This window comes from Bufo gargarizans, chromosome 4 (genome assembly GCF_014858855.1).
Source record: "Bufo gargarizans isolate SCDJY-AF-19 chromosome 4, ASM1485885v1, whole genome shotgun sequence".
Lineage (NCBI taxonomy): Eukaryota > Metazoa > Chordata > Amphibia > Anura > Bufonidae > Bufo > Bufo gargarizans.
In genome coordinates, this window is record NC_058083.1 from 139,135,676 (window position 1) to 139,156,546 (window position 20,871).

Here is a 20,871-nt window from a genome sequence, read left to right on the forward strand (position 1 = left end):
TGCTGCCAGTACCGTGAGTCCCCTTCTGGGGGGTATATATTTCAGTCTCTTGTCATTGATATACTAATTGTGGCATATCTGGTTGCTTCCTCACTCCAGGGCAGCAAGGAGTCAAAACCAAAATCCAAACTCTTAAAATGCTGCGCTTGCTCTAAGCGTCTCCCTGAGAACTACAAAAAAAGGTTGTGCAAATCTTGCACATCGGAAATTTGGAAAGAAGAACAACCAGATATACTGTCTGAAATGAAATCTTTTATTGCGGACGAAATTAAGTCCTCTTTAGCCACCCTGACGGCCCCCGCTAGTACTCCCATCCCCTCCAAGAAACGCAAATTGTCCGCTATCTCCTCTTCCGAGGGCGAGGATGTTGAAGTGGCTTCCACCTCATCCAGACAATTTCCTAATGAGGAACCCGTGTCTGATGGGGAAATTCCGGACGAGGATAAAAAATATTTCTTCTCCGCTGATGAAATGCAGGAGCTGCTGAGAGCAGTCAGATCCACAATGGGTATCGAGGATACCCCTAAACCCCGTACGGTACAAGACTAAATGTTTGGGGGTCTTAGATCCAAATCCTCTATAGTTTTTCCCATTAATGAAAATATAAAGGAGATGATAATGGAAGAATGGTCAGACCCGGAGAAAAGATTAGGCGTTCCTAAAGAGTTCAGAAACAGGCTCTGCTTTGATCCGACTGAATGCAAACTTTACAATCAGACCCCTAAAGTGGATCTACAGGTGGCTAAGGTAGTAAAGAAGACCGCCCTACCCTTTGAAGACTCCTCACAGTTGAGCGATCCTATGGATAGAAAGGCGGATGGGCTCCTAAAAAGATCCTGGGAATCAGCCATGTTTGGGGTCAAGACTAATATCGCTGCTACCTCCGTTGCCAGAGCAATGTATATATGGCTAGGGGAGTTGGACGAACACCTGAAAAATAAAACCCCAAGAGAAGAGATCAGAGATTCGCTCCCTCTTCTGCGCTCCGCCATAGCATTTTTGGCCGATGCTTCTGCAGAGTCGATCCGTTTCTCAGCCAAGGATGCGGCTCTTTCTAATGCAGCCCGGCGGGCGTTATAGATGAAGGCCTGGTCCGGGGACAAGGCTTCCAAGGCCAAACTTTGCTCCATCCCCTTTTTTTGTCTTCGGTCCCACTCTGGATAAAATCCTAGAGGGGGCGGCAGACAAGAAAAAGGGGTTCCCAGAGGAGAAGGATTCTAAAAAGAAGCCCTTTCGTCAATTCCAGCCTCAGCAGAGATCCTACAGGGGGAAAGGGAAAACCGGCCGATGGAGCTATCCCAAAGGAGGGAGAGGAAGAGGCTTCATCCTCAATCCCCAAAATAGACCAAATAAACAGCAGTGACGCCAGAGTAGGGGGGCGACTGATGGGTTTTCTATCTTCCTGGAAACAGGGTAACTTCAAATCCCTGGGTTCTAAATGTAATCTCTCAGGGCTACAAGATAGAATTCTCATCAGTCCCCCCAAGAAGATTCTGCATCTCACCCCAGCGCAGGTCAGAACTTCCAAAAATTTGGCAGGGCGTCCAAGACCTCTTGGACCTAGGGGTGATTCAGACAATTCCCCTGATCCAGAAGGGGGCATTCATGTCATCAATCGATCTAAAGGACGCCTACTACCACATCCCCATTCATCATCTCTCTCAGAAGTATTTAAGATTTGCTATAAAGGGTCCAGACGGATCAATCCATCACTTTCAATACGTGGCCCTTCCCTTCGGTATCTCCTCGGCCCCCAGGGTCTTCACAAAGGTCGTAGTAGAGATGGTGGCCTATCTTCGTCAAGAGGGAGTTACAATCATCCCATATCTCGACGACTTCCTGATTCTGGGCAAGACAGAGTCCGAAAACCTCTGAGCAACTCAAAGATTCTCGGAAATCTTAAAAAATCTCGGCTGGATCATAAATCTAAAGAAATCCACCCTAATCCCATCCAGGAGAATAAGGTTCCTGGGTGTGGAACTGGACTCATCCTTGTTGAGAACTTTCCTCCCTCAGGACAAGGCCACGACTCTGACGGAAAAGATCCGAGCATTCCAGAGGACTCGCAGTTGCTCCATCCGGAAGGCCATGAGTCTCCTGGGAAGCCTAACCGCCTGCATCCCCTCGGTTGCTTGGTGCCAAAGCCACACAAGGGTGATCCAGAGTTGGATCCTAGGCATCTGGGACGGGAAGCAGGTAGGTCTGGATAAGACTTTCCGGATTCCGCAGGCCGTAAAGACAGACCTAGACTGGTGGAAAGAAAGAGGAAGACTGCTTGGAGGCCTACAGTGGCAGAACCATCCGGCAGTTCAGGTTATCACGGACGCAAGCCTCGGAGGCTGGGGTGCAAAGATCATCTTCTACAGGGCTCCTGGCCAGCCGAGATAAGAGTCAGATCCTCAAACTACAGAGAGCTGTATGCGGTCCTGGAGGCGTTATTAAGGGGAGAGAGTCTTTTAAAAGGGCGACACCTAAGAGTAATGTCCGACAACACCACAACGGTGGCTTATCTGCGACATCAAGGAGGGACAAGGTCACGGCCTCTGGGTGCGTTAGCAAGAAGAATCTTCTCCTGGGCAGAAGAGAACATCTTATCTCTCTCCGCCATCCACCTAAGGGCCTGCGAAAATACGATAGCAGACTTCCTAAGCAGGAGGACGATAGATCCAGGAGAATGGTCTCTGAACAGGGATATCTCCCGGAAGATCTCGGAAAGATGGGGCCGTCCGGAGGTAGACTTGTTCGCCTCCAGAAAAAATGCGCAGGTGGAATGCTTCTGCTCCCTAAACCTACAGGACAGACCCTGGGCAATCGATGCCCTATCTATACACTGGAATTGGAACCTGGCCTACGCCTTCCCCCCAATACCTCTTCTACCCCGGGTCATCCAGAAGCTCCTAGGGGAACCAACTACTCTGATCCTAATAGCCCCTTCATGGCCAAAGAGGAGTTGGTTCTCCACTCTAAAACAGCTATCGCTGGAAGATCCATGGGAGATCCCTTTCCAGAGGGACGTTCTAGTCCAGGGCCCTCTACTTCATCCAGACCCCGGGATATTCAAACAGTCAGTCTGGATCCTGAGAGCGAGACATTAAGAAACAGGGGTCTTTCAGAAAAAGTGATACTTACCCTAAGGGCCAGTAGGAAAAAGGTGACGTCTGCCATCTACCTAAAGATCTGGAAGAGATACTGTTCCTGGTTAGGAGTGGAGCGCCCAGACACCTCCTCCCCTCCCATCAATAGGATCTTGGACTTTCTGCAGTGCGGCTTGGAATTGGGCCTAAGACCTAGTACTCTGAAAGTCCAGGTTTCTGCTCTCAGCTCCTTTTATGACTGCAGCCTAGCTAGCCACAGATGGATCAGGAGGTTCTTTAGAGCGGTTTCAAGATTGAGACCCTCTCTGAAATCCAGAGCTCCTACTTGGGACCTTAACATCGTCCTAGAAGGCCTAACAAAACCTCCCTTTGTACCGTTATCAGAAATCTCTTTAAAACACCTTTCCCTGAAAACTGCCTTTTTGATTGCCATCACCTCAGCCAGACATATTGGAGAGATCCAGGCCCTTTCTTGCAGGGAACCCTACCTCCAGATCACCAAAGATCACATCCGTTTAACTCTCGATCCAGGTTTTCTCCCAAAAGTAGTCTCCCCCTTTCATCGGGAACAGGAGATCTTCCTACCTTCCATCCCCAGATCTGAATCTTCAGGGTCTAGTATTAATTTACATCTCTTAGATGTCAGGGATCCAGTGATCCAGTACCTGGATTCTACCAAAGATTTTAGGGTTGATGGCAATCTCCTTGTTCAGTTTTCAGGGAAAAGTAAGGGAAAGAAACTAGCTAGGTCTTCCATAGCCAGATGGATCAGATCCACCATTGAATGTTGTTACAGGATCCAGAATAAACCCAGTCCTGATAATGTTAAGGCCCACTCTACTAGGGCCACTGCCTCCTCTTGGGCTGAGAAAGGAGGAGTCTCGCTGGACCAGATTTGCAAGGCTGCAACCTGGTCAAGCGCCAATACCTTCGTAAAACATTACCGTCTTAATCTTCCGGATTCAAATGAAACTCTTTTCGGCCGGAGGGTTTTACAGGCGTTATCCCCTCCCTCTTAGTTATCTGTTATATCTCAATGTGGGCCGTCGTGGTGGATGAAATGGAAAAACCGCAATTAGACTTACCGGTAATTCCGTTTCCTTGAATCCACCACGACGGCCCATACTATTCCCCTTCCCTAATAAAAAAAAAAAAAAAAAAAAGATGTATACTTACGAATATATATTTTCATATATACGTACTTTAGGATAAATAGGAGTTTAAGGGTATGAATTAATATCCTTTTACTTTTGTTCCACCTTTTCGGGTAATTGTAAAGCACTGAGGAGGTGGAGGGGTGGGGGGTTCTTAAACTCTGTGTTCCTGCCCCTACAGAGGTCAAGGGTCAATCTCAATGTGGGCCGTCGTGGTGGATTCAAGGAAACGGAATTACCGGTAAGTCTAATTGCGGTTTTTTTGTTAGGCAGGGTTGGCGTTAGAGACCCAAAAGTCCTTTTAAGGACTATAGTTGTATCTGGCAGCAATATATATTTTTAGCGCAACCTGCGCTAAATAGCTTGCAATTGTTTGGCCGCTTTTTCTGTAGACGTTGTCGACAGCGGTGCCATTACCTGTGGTACCTCTCCTGTATAACGTTTCCGCATCCCAAATATCAGTGACATTGACTGTAATTTGTGTGTGTGTCCATTTCCGAAAGTCATCTACAGTTGCAGCAGCGCTTGCAATTGCCAGCTCACCGACTATTGTGCGACATGAGCACACGCTGGAACTCGACGTTCCACACGTTGGCTTTGTGACCAGCAGAGGGCAATAGTGGAATACCAGTTGAAATGGTAGTCGCCTTTCCAGTCCGATTCCGTTCTTCACAAGCAACCGTAGAGCACCCGAGCATCCCAAGGTGTTCTACTCGAGCACTTTGGTGCTTAACCGCCTCCGGACCGCCTAACGCAGATGTGCGGTCCGGAGGCGGCAGCCCTGCGCACAACGACGCATATACGCATCATCTCGCGAGGGCCGGGATTTCCTGTGAACGCATGCACACAGGCGCGCGCGCTCACAGGAACGGAAGGTAAGCGAGTGGATCTCCAGCCTGCCAGCGGCGATCGCTCGCTGGCAGGCTGGAGATCTGATTTTTTTTAACCCCTAACAGGTATATTAGACGCTGTTTTGATAACAGCGTCTAATATACCTGCTACCTGGTCCTCTGGTGGTCCCTTTTGTTAGGATCGACCACCAGAGGACACAGGTAGGTCAGTAAAGTCGCACCAAACACTACACTACCTCCCCCCCCCGTCACTTATTAACCCTTTATGAACCCATGATCACCCCATATCACCCCCCTGTCATTGATCACCCCCCTGTCATTGATCACCCCCCTGTCATTGATCACCCCCCTGTCAGGCTCCGTTCAGACGTCCGTATGACTCCGTTCAGACGTCCGTATGATTTTTTTGGATACATGGATCGGATCCGCAAAACACATGCGGACGTCTGAATGGAGCCTTACAGGGGGGTGATCAATGACAGGCGGGTGATCACCCATATACACTCCCTGATCACCCCCCTGTCATTGATCACCCCCCTGTCATTGATCACCCCCCTGTAAGGCTCCATTCAGACGTCCGCATGTGTTTTGCGGATCCGATCCATGGATCCGTAAAAATCATACGGACGTCTGAATGGAGCCTTACAGGGGGGGTGATCAGTGACAGGGGGGTGATCACCCTGATCACCCCCTGTCATTGATCACCCCCCTGTAAGGCTCCATTCAGACGTCCGCATGTGTTTTGCGGATCCGATCCATGTATCCATGGATCCGTAAAAATCATACGGACGTCTGAATGGAGCCTTACAGGGGGGTGATCAATGACAGGGGGGTGATCACCCATATACACCCCCCTGTCATTGATCACCCCCCCCCCCCCCCCCCTGTAAGGCTCCATTCAGACATTTTTTTGGCCCAAGTTAGCGGAAATTTTTTGTTTGTTTTTGTTTTTTCTTACTAAGTCTCATATTCCACTAACTTGTGTCAAAAAATAAAATCTCCCATGAACTCGCCATACCCCTCACGGAATCCAAATGCGTAAACATTTTTAGACATTTATATTCCAGACTTCTTCTCGCGCTTTAGGGCCCCTAAAAAGCCAGGGCAGTACAAACACCCCACATGTGACCCTATTTCGGAAAGAAGACACCCCAAGGTATTCCGTGAGGGGCATATTGAGTCCATGAAAGATTGAAATTTTTGTCCTAAGTTAGGGGAAAGTGAGACTTTGTGAGAAAAAAACAAAAAAAATCAATTTCCGCTAACTTATGCAAAAAAAATAAAAAATTTCTATGAACTCGCCAGGCCCCTCATTGAATACCTTGGGTTGTCTTCTTTCCGAAGTGGGGTCACATGTGGGGTATTTATACTGCCCTGGCTTTTTAGGGGCCCGAAAGTGTGAGAAGAAGTCTGGGATCCAAATGTCTAAAAATGCCCTCCTAAAAGGAATTTGGGCCGCTTTGCGCATCTAGGCTGCAAAAAAGTGTCACACATGTGGTATCGCCGTACTCGGGAGAAGTTGGGCAATGTGTTTTGGGGTGTCATTTTACATATACCCATGCTGGGTGAGAGAAATATCTTGGCAAAAGACAACTTTTCCCATTTTTTTATACAAAGTTGGCATTTGACCAAGATATTTTTCTCACCCAGCATGGGTATATGTAAAATGACACCCCAAAACACATTCCTCAACTTCTCCTGAGTACGGCGATACCAGATGTGTGACACTTTTTTGCAGCCAAGGTGGGCAAAGGGGCACATATTCCAAAGTGCACCTTTCGGATTTCGCAGGCCATTTTTTACACATTTTGATTGCAAAGTACTTCTCACACATATGGGCCCCTAAATTGCCAGGGCAGTATAACTACGCCACAAGTGACCCCATTTTGGAAAGGGGCACGGCGAGTTCCTAGAATTTTTTTTTTTTTGTCACAAGTTAGCGGAAAATGATGATTTTTATTTTTTTTTATTTTTTCCTTACAAAGTCTCATATTCCACTAACTTGCGACAAAAAATAAAAAATTCTAGGAACTCGCCATGCCCCTCACAGAATACCTTGGGGTGTCTTCTTTCCAAAATGGGGTCACTTGTGGCGTAGTTATACTGCCCTGGCAATTTAGGGGCCCAAATGTGTGAGAAGAACTTTGCAATCAAAATGTGTAAAAAAATGGCCTGCGAAATCCGAAAGGTGCACTTTGGAATATGTGCCACCTTGGCTGCAAAAAAGTGTCACACATCTGGTATTGCTGTACTCAGGAGAAGTTGGGGAATGTGTTTTGGGGTGTCATTTTACATATACCCATGCTGGGTGAGAAAAATATCTTGGTCAAATGCCAACTTTGTATAGAAAAATTTGAAAAGTTGTCTTTTGCCAAGATATTTCTCTCACCCAGCATGGGTATATGTAAAAGGACACCCCAAAACACATTCCCCAACTTCTCCTGAGTACGGCGATACCAGATGTGTCACACTTTTTTGCAGCCTAGGTGGGCAAAGGGGCACATATTCCAAAGTGCACCTTTCGGATTTCACCGGTCATTTTTTACACATTTTGATTGCAAAGTTCTTCTCACACATTTGGGCCCCTAAATTGCCAGGGCAGTATAACTACCCCACAAGTGACCCCGTTTTGGAAAGAAGACACCCCAAGGTATTCCGTGAGGGGCATGGCGAGTTCCTAGAATGTTTTATTTTTTGTCGCAAGTTAGTGGAATATGAGACTTTGTAAGAAAAAAATAAAAATAAAAAATCATCATCATTTTCCGCTAACTTGTGACAAAAAATAAAAAGTTCTATGAACTCACTATGCCCATCAGCGAATACCTTAGGGTGTCTACTTTCCAAAATGGGGTCATTTTGGGGGTTTTTCTACTGTTTGGGCATTGTAGAACCTCAGGAAACATGACAGGTGCTCAGAAAGTCAGAGCTGCTTCAAAAAGCGGAAATTCACATTTTTGTACCATAGTTTGTAAACGCTATAACTTTTACCCAAACCATTTTTTTTTTTGCCCAAACAATTTTTTTTTTTATCAAAGACATGTAGAACTATAAATTTAGCGAAAAATTTATATATGGATGTCGGTTTTTTTTTGCAAAATTTTACAGCTGAAAGTGAAAAATGTCATTTTTTTGCAAAAAAATCGTTACATTTCGATTAATAACAAAAAAAGTAAAAATGTCAGCAGCAATAAAATACCACCCAATGAAAGCTCTATTAGTGAGAAGAAAAGGAGGTAAAATTTATTTGGGTGGTAAGTTGCATGACCGAGCGATAAACGGTGAAAGGAGTGTAGTGCCGAAGTGTAGAAAGTGCTCTGGTCATGAAGGGGGTTTCAGCTAGCGGGGCTGAAGTGGTTAATCAACACTACTAGTATCTCATAAATACTATAAAAACCAGTCTATGAGATCTTTCTTCCATGTTGGTCTCCTCCATTACTTGCTTTTATTCTTTCTTTTATAGTCCCATGTAAGATAGGAGGTCAAATCTCTTCCACCGATGCTTTCTTTCATCCATCAGACACCATTCACACCCCATCAGAAAAGAAGAAAGGACACAGACAATACTGTAAGATTGTTTACAGAAAAGTTACATTAAAGAAGTTCTCCGGGAATTAAGAAAATGAAAATAACTAAATATTACTTTATTATAAATATATTCCCAAATACCTTTCATTAGCTAAATTGTTTTGTTTTGTCTAGGGAGCGATCATTAGGAGAAATAAAATGGCTGCCGTCTTATTAGTACACAAAACCTGTCCTACTGTAGTAACACAGAAGGACAAATTACTAAAAAAAACACTGAGCTAAAGATCTGCCTCCTCCTCCTTTGTTCTGCTTGTCAGGGATTATGATCCTGAATACAGCTGATAAGATCTTCAGCTGAATCTCTGAAGGAAATGAGCTCATTAGGAGACATTCATTACAGAGAGGATGGACAGGAGAGACCGCATACATGGTAATGTAGAACTCCTACAAGTGCTGCTGCTAATTACTCACATCTCCACCATCCTGTCTGTAGTTCATGTCTCCTCATGAACTCCATTCCTACAGAGGTTCAGCTGAAGTTAATCGGGATCATAATCCCATTTTGTCTCCTTTTGTAAAACGGCCAATTTCACATCACCACTCCTGGATTCCAACCTGACCCTGTCAATGGCTCTTACACTCAAGCCTCTAGGATCGCATGCATGGTACTTACAGAAATGACGGGGAATTGCTTGGAACCCGTCCAGATTCTTTAAGAAAATTAGAGGACCATGAATTTCAGGCACAATTTAAAGATGGTTTGGAAGTATCATTATCTCCTCCTATTCTACAACAAGTTCTACATGGAGGTAGAGCTAAGGGGTTCATATCAATGGTCTATAAACATTTACTCAATAAGTGTACCCCCCAGGACCCCCACCGGTCAAGGATAAATGGGAACAAGAAGTTGGTAATATTTCTCAGGAGCAATGGGACAATATTCTAGCCCTAACTCCTAACCAAACACTTAGTGAAGCTGAGAGAATGTCCCAGTTGCTTTTAGTACATAGGGTGCATAAAACACCTTTATTTCTTTATACAATAGGTCTTCAAACCGAATGTCCCCGCTGCGGAGTCGAGATTGCCTCTCTGATGCATATTTTATGAGAGTGCTCTGCACTTGAAGATTACTCGGAGGGGATTTTGGGGATTATAACTCAGACAACGCCAATACAATCAGCAAGTGACCGTAGGGCCGTGGTGGCGAACTTATGGCACGGGTGCCAGAGGTGGCATTTAGAGCCCTCTCTGTGGACACCCGCACCCTGGAAAAAGTCTATGGTATACCAGTATGCCTTAAACTTTACCTGCCATTCATCACTGCAGGGCGCCCTATGAATGGCACAGGCAGTGCACTGAATGTCGGCAGGCTTCTATAGCTAAATTATGAGTTACATGGAAGATATACTATATTGGACTGTAGTATTCAGGTTAAATTGCAGTGTTGGCACTTTGCTATTTAAAATAAATGGATTTTGGGTTTCAGTTTGGGCACTCGGTCTGCAAAAGGTTAGCCATCACTGTCCTAGGGTGTGTGTACTAGGCCTCATAGACCCCCCTGGGAAACGATCACAAGGTGTCTTTAGGCATTTGCAGAATGCTATTCCAAGCCAGAATACTAATGGCCAAGTACTGGATACCACATACTCTACCTACTAAGCGGAAATTTCTGACCCGGATGAATACCATACTTCAGTTTGAAAAAGGGGTATACTTGAAAAGGAAATGCCCAGCTAAATTTACTTTCATATGGCAAGGATGGTTAACAGTACCAGGATTGGCATTGGCAGAGTACAACTTACCGCCTTAGGACATATGGCTTAATAATTATGTTTGGAACAAATAGTCTGTCAGGTTTTGGTGGTTGATGGGTTAGTGGGATTATGGGAAGGGAAGCCCCTTCAATGGGATTTTTTGTTTCCAGAGGGTACCCCCTTTTTATTTGTTTTATTTTTGCTTAACACCATAGCCATGCCAGATATTTCTCCATTTGTCCCTGCATTGCATCACCGGAATCTGCGTCCTATACCAGGATTTGCATTGGGGGGGGGGGGGGGTCAATGGGTTTCTCTCTCTGCAGGGTTGTTGGGGTATTAGATTCTGTAAGGTTATATGTAAATTGATATTACTACATATGGCGCTAAACCATTGTAACTTGAGTAATCGGTTCCAAAGCCCCAAAATGTCATCCAAGATGAGAGAAAATGAAGATTTCAGAAAAATAAGCAGATAACTAAAAAAGATAACACAAGTCCTTACATATAAGGCCTCTTGCGCACACACACGTGTTTTTTTTCCATTTACGTTCAGTTTTTTGCGTTCCGTATACGGTCCATATATGGAACCATTCATTTCAATGGGTCCGCAAAAAAAAAAAAAACAGAAGGTACTCCGTATGCATTCCGTTTCCGTATTTGTTTTTCCGTTCCGTTCAAAGATGAGAATGTCCTATTATTGTCCGCATAACGGACAAGGATAGTACTGTTCTATCAGGGGCCAGCTGTTCCGTTCTGCAAAAAACAAAATGCACACGGACGTCATCCGTATTTTTTGCGGATCGTCTAATACTGAAAAAGCCATACGGTCGTGTGCAAGAGGCTTAACAGTCAGGAATAGCTGCTCAGCAACTAATCCAGTTATTGAACCAGAGAAGTGGCCTTCATTGGTTGGATCGGAGTTGGAGGCATTGTATGTTCAGTCTGGTTTCCACTTACGATGGGTCTGAAAAGATCATTGTATCCTGAGGCCATTGTATCCTGAGGGAGCACTGTACTTCTTGTTTGAAATAGTTTTATTGTTATGAGAAAATGTAAAAACTTTATTTTAATAAAAATGCTACCTGATTTTTTTTTTAAAAACTAACATTTGAGGCCGCTTGGATCTTACTAATGTGTTCCAAGACTCCATGTCTAATCGCACCCCGCCTGTAATCCCGAGATATAACTGCAGGCCGAGTTTTGCAGCAATCTTTTATCTGGGTGCGTTATGTTTTTTCTGTCGGTGAGTGCACTTCACTTTCCCTCCTGCAGTGATCTGCATATTATCCACGGATGATGGCAATCAGAATAGATCATCCACCTTATAAATCCCAGCCCTACCGAATTGTACCACGTCTCACTCTGCAGACATTATTCCTATTTTCTGGCAGCGTTTTGCCTTCTGAACATCTAGAAAACCTCCATGCTCTGTTTCCTTTCTGCAGTCGCACATCCCTTACATAATGCATGTCCTGGCACCACTGGGAGAAGTAACAAAATGTGAAAATCTCTTCCACGCTGATCTGCCTTATTCATGAAGCAGCAGCAAATTCTCCCTTTACTTATTCATAGAGATCTAACAAAGCTGCTCATAGCAGGAAATCCTACTTCTGTTGCGTTACTATATTAAAGTGCACCCCAGCGTTACAACTTAGGCTACTTTCACACTAGCCTTTTTTGCGGATCCGTCATGGATCTGCAAAAACGCTTCCGTTACAATAATACAGCCACGTGCATCTGTCATGAACAAATCCGGTTGTATTATGTCTTCTATAGCCAGGACGGATCCATCTTGAACACCATTGAAAGTCAATGGAGGACGGATCTGTTTTCTATTGTGCCAAGTTGTGTCAGAGAAGATCCGGCCCCATTGACTTACATGGTGTGTCCGGACGGATCAGTTTGGCTCCTTTTTTTGTCAGGCGGTCTGTAAAACGCTGCAGGCAGCGTTTTGGTGTCCGCCTCCAAAGCGCAATGGAACGGAGGCATTCTGAGCCGACCCTTTTCCATTCAGAATGCATTAGGGCAAAACTGATCCGTTTTGGACCGCGTGTGAGAGCCCTGAACGGATCTCATAAACTGAAAGCCAAAACACCAGTGTGAAAGCCTTATAGCTTTTAAAATGTCACTGTACGCCTCTTTGTCTATGCAGTGCCACATCAATCAGTCCATGCTATATACCTCGTGCTGATGTCTGGGAGGCGTTGGTAAAATCTTATATGGCAGGTTGACAAGGTGGGGGCAGACCTATATCATACGCACGTTTATAATGTCTGGGGAATGACACAGGGCCTCGTGCCTGAAAGCTGTTTAGAGGGTAGGTTCACATCTGCAGCAGGTACCAGAGTTATCATATATGGCATAGCCGGACACCGCCATATACTGCCGGATCCCGCTTCACTATAATAGGATCTGATGTGTTTCCAGCGTAAACGCCAACATTCTGCAAGAAAAATACTGCTGCATGCATCAGATCCCATGATAGTGAATAGGGATCCAGCGGTGCATGGCGGTGTCGGCTATGCTGGGTACAGTAGCTCCAGTAGTCTGCTTCTCTACCAGGACAGACTCCCAGAGATACCTGCTGCAGAAGGGAACCTACCCTTATCTGCCCCAGATTTGTGATGTTTGGGATGCTCTGGATCGGCGTATACGACAGCGTGTTCCAGTTCCTGACAAAATTCAGCAACTTCGCACAGCTATTGAAGAGGAGTGGACTAACATTCCACAGGCCACAATCAACAACCTGATCAACTCTATCCGACGGAGATGTGTTGCACTGCGTGAGGCAAATGGTGGCCACACCAGATACTAAGTGGTTTTCGGACAGCCCCCTAGTGCTCACTAACACAGATTTAGACAGATTTGTGAACAATATTTGAGAGTAATGGGTCTTTTGTGTATGTAGAAAATGTTTCAGATCTTTGAGTTCAGCTCATGCAAAATAGGAGCAAAACTGAAAGTGTTGCTTTTTAATTTTTGTTCAGTGTAAAATGGAGCCAGTGATTTTTCCTACCTGTTCATCGCTGGTTTTAGTTGTAATAGAGGAAAGCTTCCTACCTGTCCTCAGGTCATTCTGTATGCCTAGGCCCCAGAGAGGTAAGTCTGATAGGGTAGGATATATATAAAGAATCCCAGCAGTCGTGTCTTTGGTGCAAATCAGATGTCTTTTATTCCATAAATGAAAAGACCAGGGTAGGATGACATGGATTAGTAATTACATGCCAGTTTCGGCATATTCATTAAATGCCTAAAACCACGGAAAATCAAGGGAAATTAATGTTGCCATTCATACAGCTGCAGATTATTTCAGCGCAGACGAGTAGCTACAGGCGGATTAGCCCCACTGAATCGGGCTAAGGGTCCATTCACACATCCGCAAAATGGTCCGCATCCATTCCGCAATTTTGCGGAACAGGTACGGACCCATTCATTTTCAATGGGGCCGAAATGTGCTGTCTGCATTTACGGATCCGCACTTCCATTCCGCAAAAAAATAGAATATGTCCTATTCTTGTCCTGTCCGCACAACACATACGGACATGTGAATGGGCCCTAATCTGCGGTCAGATCTACGCTCTAACAAACTACATATCCATGGAATCAGAGGCTCAGCCACAGATCACACTGCAAACACATGTTTTCCCCCTAACATTTTCACTGTGTGAACACATAGTGTGTAAGGGGGGCAAAACAGTGATGTAGCAGCCGTTACTATTGTTAATACACATTCACACAACAAGATTATTGCCAGATAAATTTATATATGAATAACTGCCAGCTCGTAATTTCAGTGATTGAGTCAATGCACATGAGATGTCTCCTGAATAAAGGTTGTTTTTATATCTAGATCTGCAAAAGAGGCAGAAGACAAGATAAAGAAAGCTGTAGAAAAGGGTGAAGTCCTGCCGACAGAAGCCAGGTTCGACTCTAACTGTATCACTCCAGGTAAGGGCCACATTTACTGCCACAATTGTTATGCAATTTGGGCCATCTAAAGTGATGTGGCCTAAGGGCTCATTCACACGACCGTATTTATGTGTACGCATCAGTTCCGCGCGGACCTATTAATTTCAAAGGGGCCGCAAAAGATGCGCACAGCACACCGTGTACTGTCCACATCCGTTCTTCTGTTCAGCAGCCCCGCAAAAAAGATAGAGCATGCCCTACTGTCCGCAATCGCGGACAAGATTAGGCATTTCTATCATAGGGCCGTGTGCGTTTCGCAAAGTGCTGAACGCACATGGCCAGTAACTGTTTTGCGGATCTGCAATTTACGTACAGCAAAACACATACGGTCATTTGAGTGAAAAAATCAGAGGCCATATTTTGAGACTTTTTGACGCAGTACAGGTTTTTCTACCTTCATGCGTGTCCACTTTTCCCCAAAAAAACAGCAACGGAAGCTAACTTGACTGCACCCAAAGTGCATGTGCACACCGTAGTAATAGGCCTCATCTCTATTAGAGGCATAATTAAATATTTAGGAAAATCTATTTTATTTGTGTTGAAATGTAATTTTCATAGCCCATATTGACCGGGCGTTGTATTTCTTACACCCCATTAAGGCACGGAGTTCATGGTTCGTCTCCACGAGCATCTGAAGTACTTTGTAAATATGAAGATATCCACAGATAAGTCCTGGCATGGAGTAACCATCTACTTGTCTGGTCATGAGGTTAGTATGTGCGACCCAAAACACTTTTGTTGTCAAGTAAAATGAGGCAGTACTTAGTGTGCATTAAAATGAAACAAAAAACGTAATTTTTATAGAAAAATGCCTCTTCACTTATTTCTCCTCCTCCGACTCCTTCCCTGATAATTAATTTTCAATTCACTATTAAAATCCATTCAGTGAAGATAGGTTAGTAGCTTACTGAGAGATCAGGTTACAGCTGCAGCCCAAAGAAGTCTATGGAGAGAGCAGAGGGAGACAGAGGTCCTGATACAGAGATACAGAAAAACACTGCCTGCTGCTGGCTTTTGTAAGTTTTCTTTCTCACTCCAGTGCTGGATTCACAGCTACAGTTGTCTGTACTGCTGTATAATATCCTCCATGCTGCTTCTGACAGAGTGCTACAGATAGACGGGAGAAGAATGTCTTCTCGTGTATACGGTCTGTGTATGGGAGACTTCATAGCAGCTAGTTTACGTCCACTGGCCTAAGGAAAACTGACAACTAGAACTGAAACCTTCACAGAGGAAAACTGATAAGTGAGAACACAAGTCATGTATTGTTACTCCGCATGTGGCAGCATATTTTGAAAAGTCCCCTGAAACAAAAATCAGGCTTTCATCTCTTATGCATTATGACTAGCTGCAGATGGGTGCATATACCCTGTGCTGACGTCTACTTGGTGTTGCTGATACTAGGACTACATATAATTCTGCAACATCTACTAAATAGGTTAGATGCAAAAAAACAATATTCTTTCCAAGCTGCGTATGGTGGCTGTTACTGATGGAGAGGGCGACAAAGGGTCTGTGCATCAGTTTGCAGCCATCAAGAGAGAGTCTTGAGTCTCAAGAATAAAACATTAAAACTGTTGTCCCATCTCGCTGTTTCCACAGTGAAAATTATCAACTTCATTTATGTTTGTGCTCATTCCGGGCTTTGAAGTCTAGGAGGTGGTCCTATCTGTGACTAACAGCTATCTCTGTATACACAGTCAGAGGGTAGGCTGTCAATCACTGACAGGACCATCTCCTTGACTTCAGCCCAGAATGAGTAGGAATTTAAATGAATAAAATACAAGTTATACAGAATATTTTCCCATAAAACTATGTCAATCTACTCAGCTCCTCCTGCTTTATAACATGCTGCCTGCAGATCAAACATCACGTTCAATGTGACAGGTTCCCTTTAAGCACTGTCATAGGGGTTGTCCGGGTTCAGAGCTTAACCCGGACATACCCTTAATTTCACCCACAGCCCCCTGTTATGAGCATCAGAGAATTCCAGGCTCCGATGCTCTCCCTTGCCCTGCGCTGTATGGCGCAGTGCAAAGCCTTTTTTCTTTTTTTGTTTATAACAACACACTGCTGGGCGGAGGCATTACTGGCTCTGATGGGCGGCTTTAGGGCTGTCCTAGCCATTTTACAGGTTATGGCAGCTCTAAAGCCTGCCCATTAGTGCCAGTGACATCACTGATGGGTGGAACCGGAACTCCACAATATTCCTTAGCCATGGGTGATTCAGCACAGGCCAAAGGAGAGCATTGGAGCATGAAATGCTCAGATGCTGATATTAGGAGGCTGCCTGGGTCAAAATATGGGTATGTCCAGGTTCAGCTCTGAACCCGGACAACTCCTTTTAAAGGGGTTGTCCAATTTTAACATGAACATTTCTAAATGACATGGAAGGAGTTAAAATAATAAAACAAGTTATATTTACCAATTCAACCTCCTTTTGCTCCAGTTCTGCTGCTTGCTCCTCCCCGACAGGCTTTGTTTACATGGCTGCAGCGATGACTTGCCTGTATACAGCAGCCATGCACGGACCTCAGTGGGATCCTGTCATGTAACACTAAGGCCTCATGCACACGACCGTTTTTTTAAGGTCCGCAAAAACGGGGTCCGTAGGTCCGTGATCCGTGTACGTTTTTTCGTCCTTGGGTCTTCCTTGATTTTTGGAGGATCCACGGACATGAAAAATGAAAAAAGAATCTAAGTCAAGTTTGCCATTGAAATGATAGGAAAAAACGGACACGGATCACGGACGCGGATGACAATCTTGTGTGCATCCGTGTTTTTTCACGGACCCATTGACTTGAATAGGTCCGTGAACCGTTGGCCGTGAAAAAAATAGGACAGGTCATATTTTTTTCACGGCCAGGAAACACGGATCACGGATGCGGCTGCCAAACGGTGCATTTTCCGATTTTTCCACGGACCCATTGAAAGTCAATGGGTCCGCGAAAAAAAACGGAAAACGGCACAACGGCCACGGATGCACACAACGGTCGTGTGCATGAGGCCTTAGGCCAATGATTGGATATATAGACACAATATGCCTACAGTGGTGGGGGAGGATTGGAGTTGTAGTGCTGGAGAAGAGGGTATTTAAACTGGTAGGTCTAATTATTTCATTATTTTATAGTAATCAATCATTATTTAACCTAAGTTTTCCATTAAGTAATTATAATTCAGAACACACATAAAGTGGAACATCTAATTGGCTTTATTGTTTAAATTTGAGTCAACTAAGTATTTATTTTTCTTTCAGAGGTCATATACTTTTATGTATGAACAATCCTGTGTGTTTTTTATTTTTTATTTTTTTCTGTTTACAGACTCCCGGAGAGGGAGAGCATAAAATAATGGAGTTTATACGATCTGAGAAGACAAGACCAGATCATGATCCAAATACAAGGCACTGCCTTTATGGGTTAGATGCTGATTTGGTAAGTACTTGTAAGTTAAAGTGATTCTCCAGTACTGTACTACTGATGACATATCCTTAGGATAGGTCATGAATATCAGATAGGAAGGAGTCCACCTGTTGAACACCTGTTTTGCTGTAGGTCCAGTGCCGGGAATGGGCACGGGAAATATACAGATTTGTCCACTGTATAGTGGCCGGGGGTGGTCACATTAGTGCTAGTGCTGTGCAAGTGAATGGAAGCAGTGCTGCAGTACCCAGCCCTGGCTACCACACAGTGGCTAAAGCTACTGCTAAGCAGCTGACCTGGCAGGTGTGCTGGTAGTCGGACCTCCACCAATCTGATATTGATGATCTCCTAAGGATAGCTAGTACAGTCCCGGAGAACTTGTTGTTTGTTCTGACATTTTCCTGTATTTTCTAATACTTTCTAGCAGGGAAATCATGAGAGATGACTCCTAGATACTTTGTTTAGAGGGTTGCATATCACTGGGATATAATCTGACTTTGTGATTGGAATTACCCTTTAATAAGTATGTGGCTCAGCTTAGCCCCTTTATTTATTTCAGAAATTCTTCTGTGTCAGTAAAGCTGATCACTGCACGTCCAGCTGCTGAAGACCGGGCTGATATAGCCACTGGATCCTACAGGTGGTAATACATATGCCCTGCAGAATTGCCCATGTAATCCATCAGGCTTCCTCTTTCCAGTGATTCACTGGATTTAGAGCATACTGCGAAACCCCATACCTTCCGCAGGGCAAATGTCTGAGGATCCAGAGCCCATGTCAGACCCTTTGGTGCATCTGATTAGCCTGAATGCACACTTGTATTTGTAGACTTCTTTAACATACTTAAGTGACCAATGCCTACTCTTAAAGGGTGCACACCAAGATTCAAACGCTTTCCCTAGCAACAATAATAGGGGATACACATCTGATTGGAAGAGCTCTTGATTTCAGGGCTCTTGATTCCACCAAATGAATGGAGGAGCAGTTGAGCATGTACGATGCTGCTCCATTCATTCTCTGTGGGACTGCTGAAGATGGCTGACCACCACCTCATTCAGGGGAATCTGGAGCCCTGTTGTCAGGACTAGTAGGTCTAGAATGCTGTGTAATATGAGGACTATTGTTTGTGTGCAGATTATGCTTGGTTTAACAAGCCATGAAGTTCACTTCTCTCTTCTAAGAGAAGAGGTACGCTTTGGTGGGAAGAAGAATCAAAAAAGGTAGGTTATTGTAACTTTCATCACATGTACCTGCTGCACTACCTTCTGAACTTTGCCTTTCGAATATATTCTCTGCGAAACTTATATCTAATAGGGGGAGATTTAGCAAAACTGGGGTAAAGAAAAACTGGCTTACTTGCCAATCAGATTTTATCTTCAGTTTCCAAAGGACCTCTGAAAAATGAAAGGTGTTGGATGTGTTCTGGTATCCATATAGTTCCTGGTGTTTGTATTGTAAAGCTTTCTCTTTAGAACAGTTCAGTGCATTTGCAATGGATTCTCACACACAACTATGGTTTAGGAAATCGGTATTGCGGGCTCGTCTCGAGAAGACATCTTCTGTCCATATGTGCTATTAGGGCACATGGCCGTCTCTACTCGAGACGTTCTTGTAGGACTTAGATGGCCCTTCATCAGAACTACTCCTGTGGCAGCCAAAATCAGCTATATGTTGGAAGTGAGACCCATGGTCACAGTGGCTCCTCTCTGAAAGGTGTTCTCTCTATTGAATTAAGCCAACCTAATCTGGATATCCTACTCCTCCAAAATGTTAACTATGCTAACGGGGTATAGGAAGCTGAGATTTGGGCTTCTGTATGCAAGGCACTGAAAGACGTTTGCTGCTGAATTGTTAGCAATGGTGCTTTTGGATGCAGCAGAGACTAGTATTTCTTTGGACCCAGCAGAGCCACTGTCTTGTTAGGTGTAGAAAGTCATGGATGACTGTGTTCCTCCTTAGTCAGTTCTGCAGGAATATAGCTCTACTTCCTCCACCCTGTCTGGAGTGATCTGCTCTGCGTGATCCATCATGATGGAGAACAACTACACCCAACAGACCCCACTCCTAATAGATGTATTATTGTATGCAACTTTTTATTCCATGCCTGGTCCTCCTGACTCTGAGAACATTCTTGGGTTCATATAATTTTGCCTTGATTGATCTCCTCATGAAATATTATAGGACTGGGATGCCACTTCATATGCTTTGTGATGTGTTTCAGAGTTTCTGCACCAGAAGAAACAACATTTCACCTGCTCCACTTGTCATTAATGAGAGAGTACATAGACTATGAATTTTCACATTTAAGGGTAAGTTACATCCACTGAATATGCGCCATTTCTAATGCTCTTTGAAAAATGCAGTTCATGGAAGTGTTCTTCTTTTCAGGACAAGATCTCATTCGAATATGATATAGAGAGAATTATTGATGACTGGATTTTAATGGGATTTCTTGTGGGCAATGATTTTATTCCTCATCTACCTCATTTGCACATTAACCATGATGCACTGCCTCTGTTGTATAGAACCTACATGAGTGTCTTACCAGAACTTGGAGGTATGTTCATCAACTATACTGTGCCATGTCTTGGTTTGTCAGTTTATGAAGCTTGATGCCATAGGGTTTCAGGACAATTGTTACACTTTTGACATGCACTAATACAACATAAATAAATAAATTCATATTATAAAGACTACCCATATTTTCTAAAGTAGACACTGGTCACATTATGAAATTGTAGCGTTAGTCCTCATGCACACGACCGTGGTTTGGGTCTGCATGCGAGCCATATTTTTCATGGGTCGAATGCAGACTCATTCACTTCAACAGGGCCACAAAAGATGCAGACAGCACTCTGTGTGCTGTCCCCATCTGCACATCCATTCTTTGATTCCATATACTAATGAAACTTCAGGGAACCAAGTGGTTCAACCGCTAGCCTCTCAGACCACAGCAGCTCCTCCACTCCCCTGCCCCCCCCCCCACCCCTTAAAGGGGTTGTGTCATCTGAGACATTGGTGGAATATTGCTAGGCTATGCCACCAATGTCATGCTTTAGGCCTCATGCACACGACCGTAGTTCTGGTCCGTATCCAAG

At 44.4% G+C, this 20,871-nt stretch overlaps 1 protein-coding gene across 4 annotated transcripts in view; it reads left to right on the top strand.

Moving 5' to 3' along the window:
- Nucleotides 1-20,871, top strand: part of XRN1 (5'-3' exoribonuclease 1) — a 77,978-nt gene that overhangs the window by 13,883 nt on the left and 43,224 nt on the right. For all 4 annotated transcript variants that reach the window (XM_044289208.1, XM_044289209.1, XM_044289210.1 and 1 more), the window contains exons 3-8: nt 14,233-14,330; nt 14,951-15,060; nt 17,675-17,785; nt 18,908-18,993; nt 19,995-20,082; nt 20,162-20,330. In XM_044289208.1, the coding sequence (XP_044145143.1) occupies nt 14,233-14,330; nt 14,951-15,060; nt 17,675-17,785; nt 18,908-18,993; nt 19,995-20,082; nt 20,162-20,330 (662 nt within the window). The remainder of the gene's footprint in view (nt 1-14,232; nt 14,331-14,950; nt 15,061-17,674; nt 17,786-18,907; nt 18,994-19,994; nt 20,083-20,161; nt 20,331-20,871) is intronic.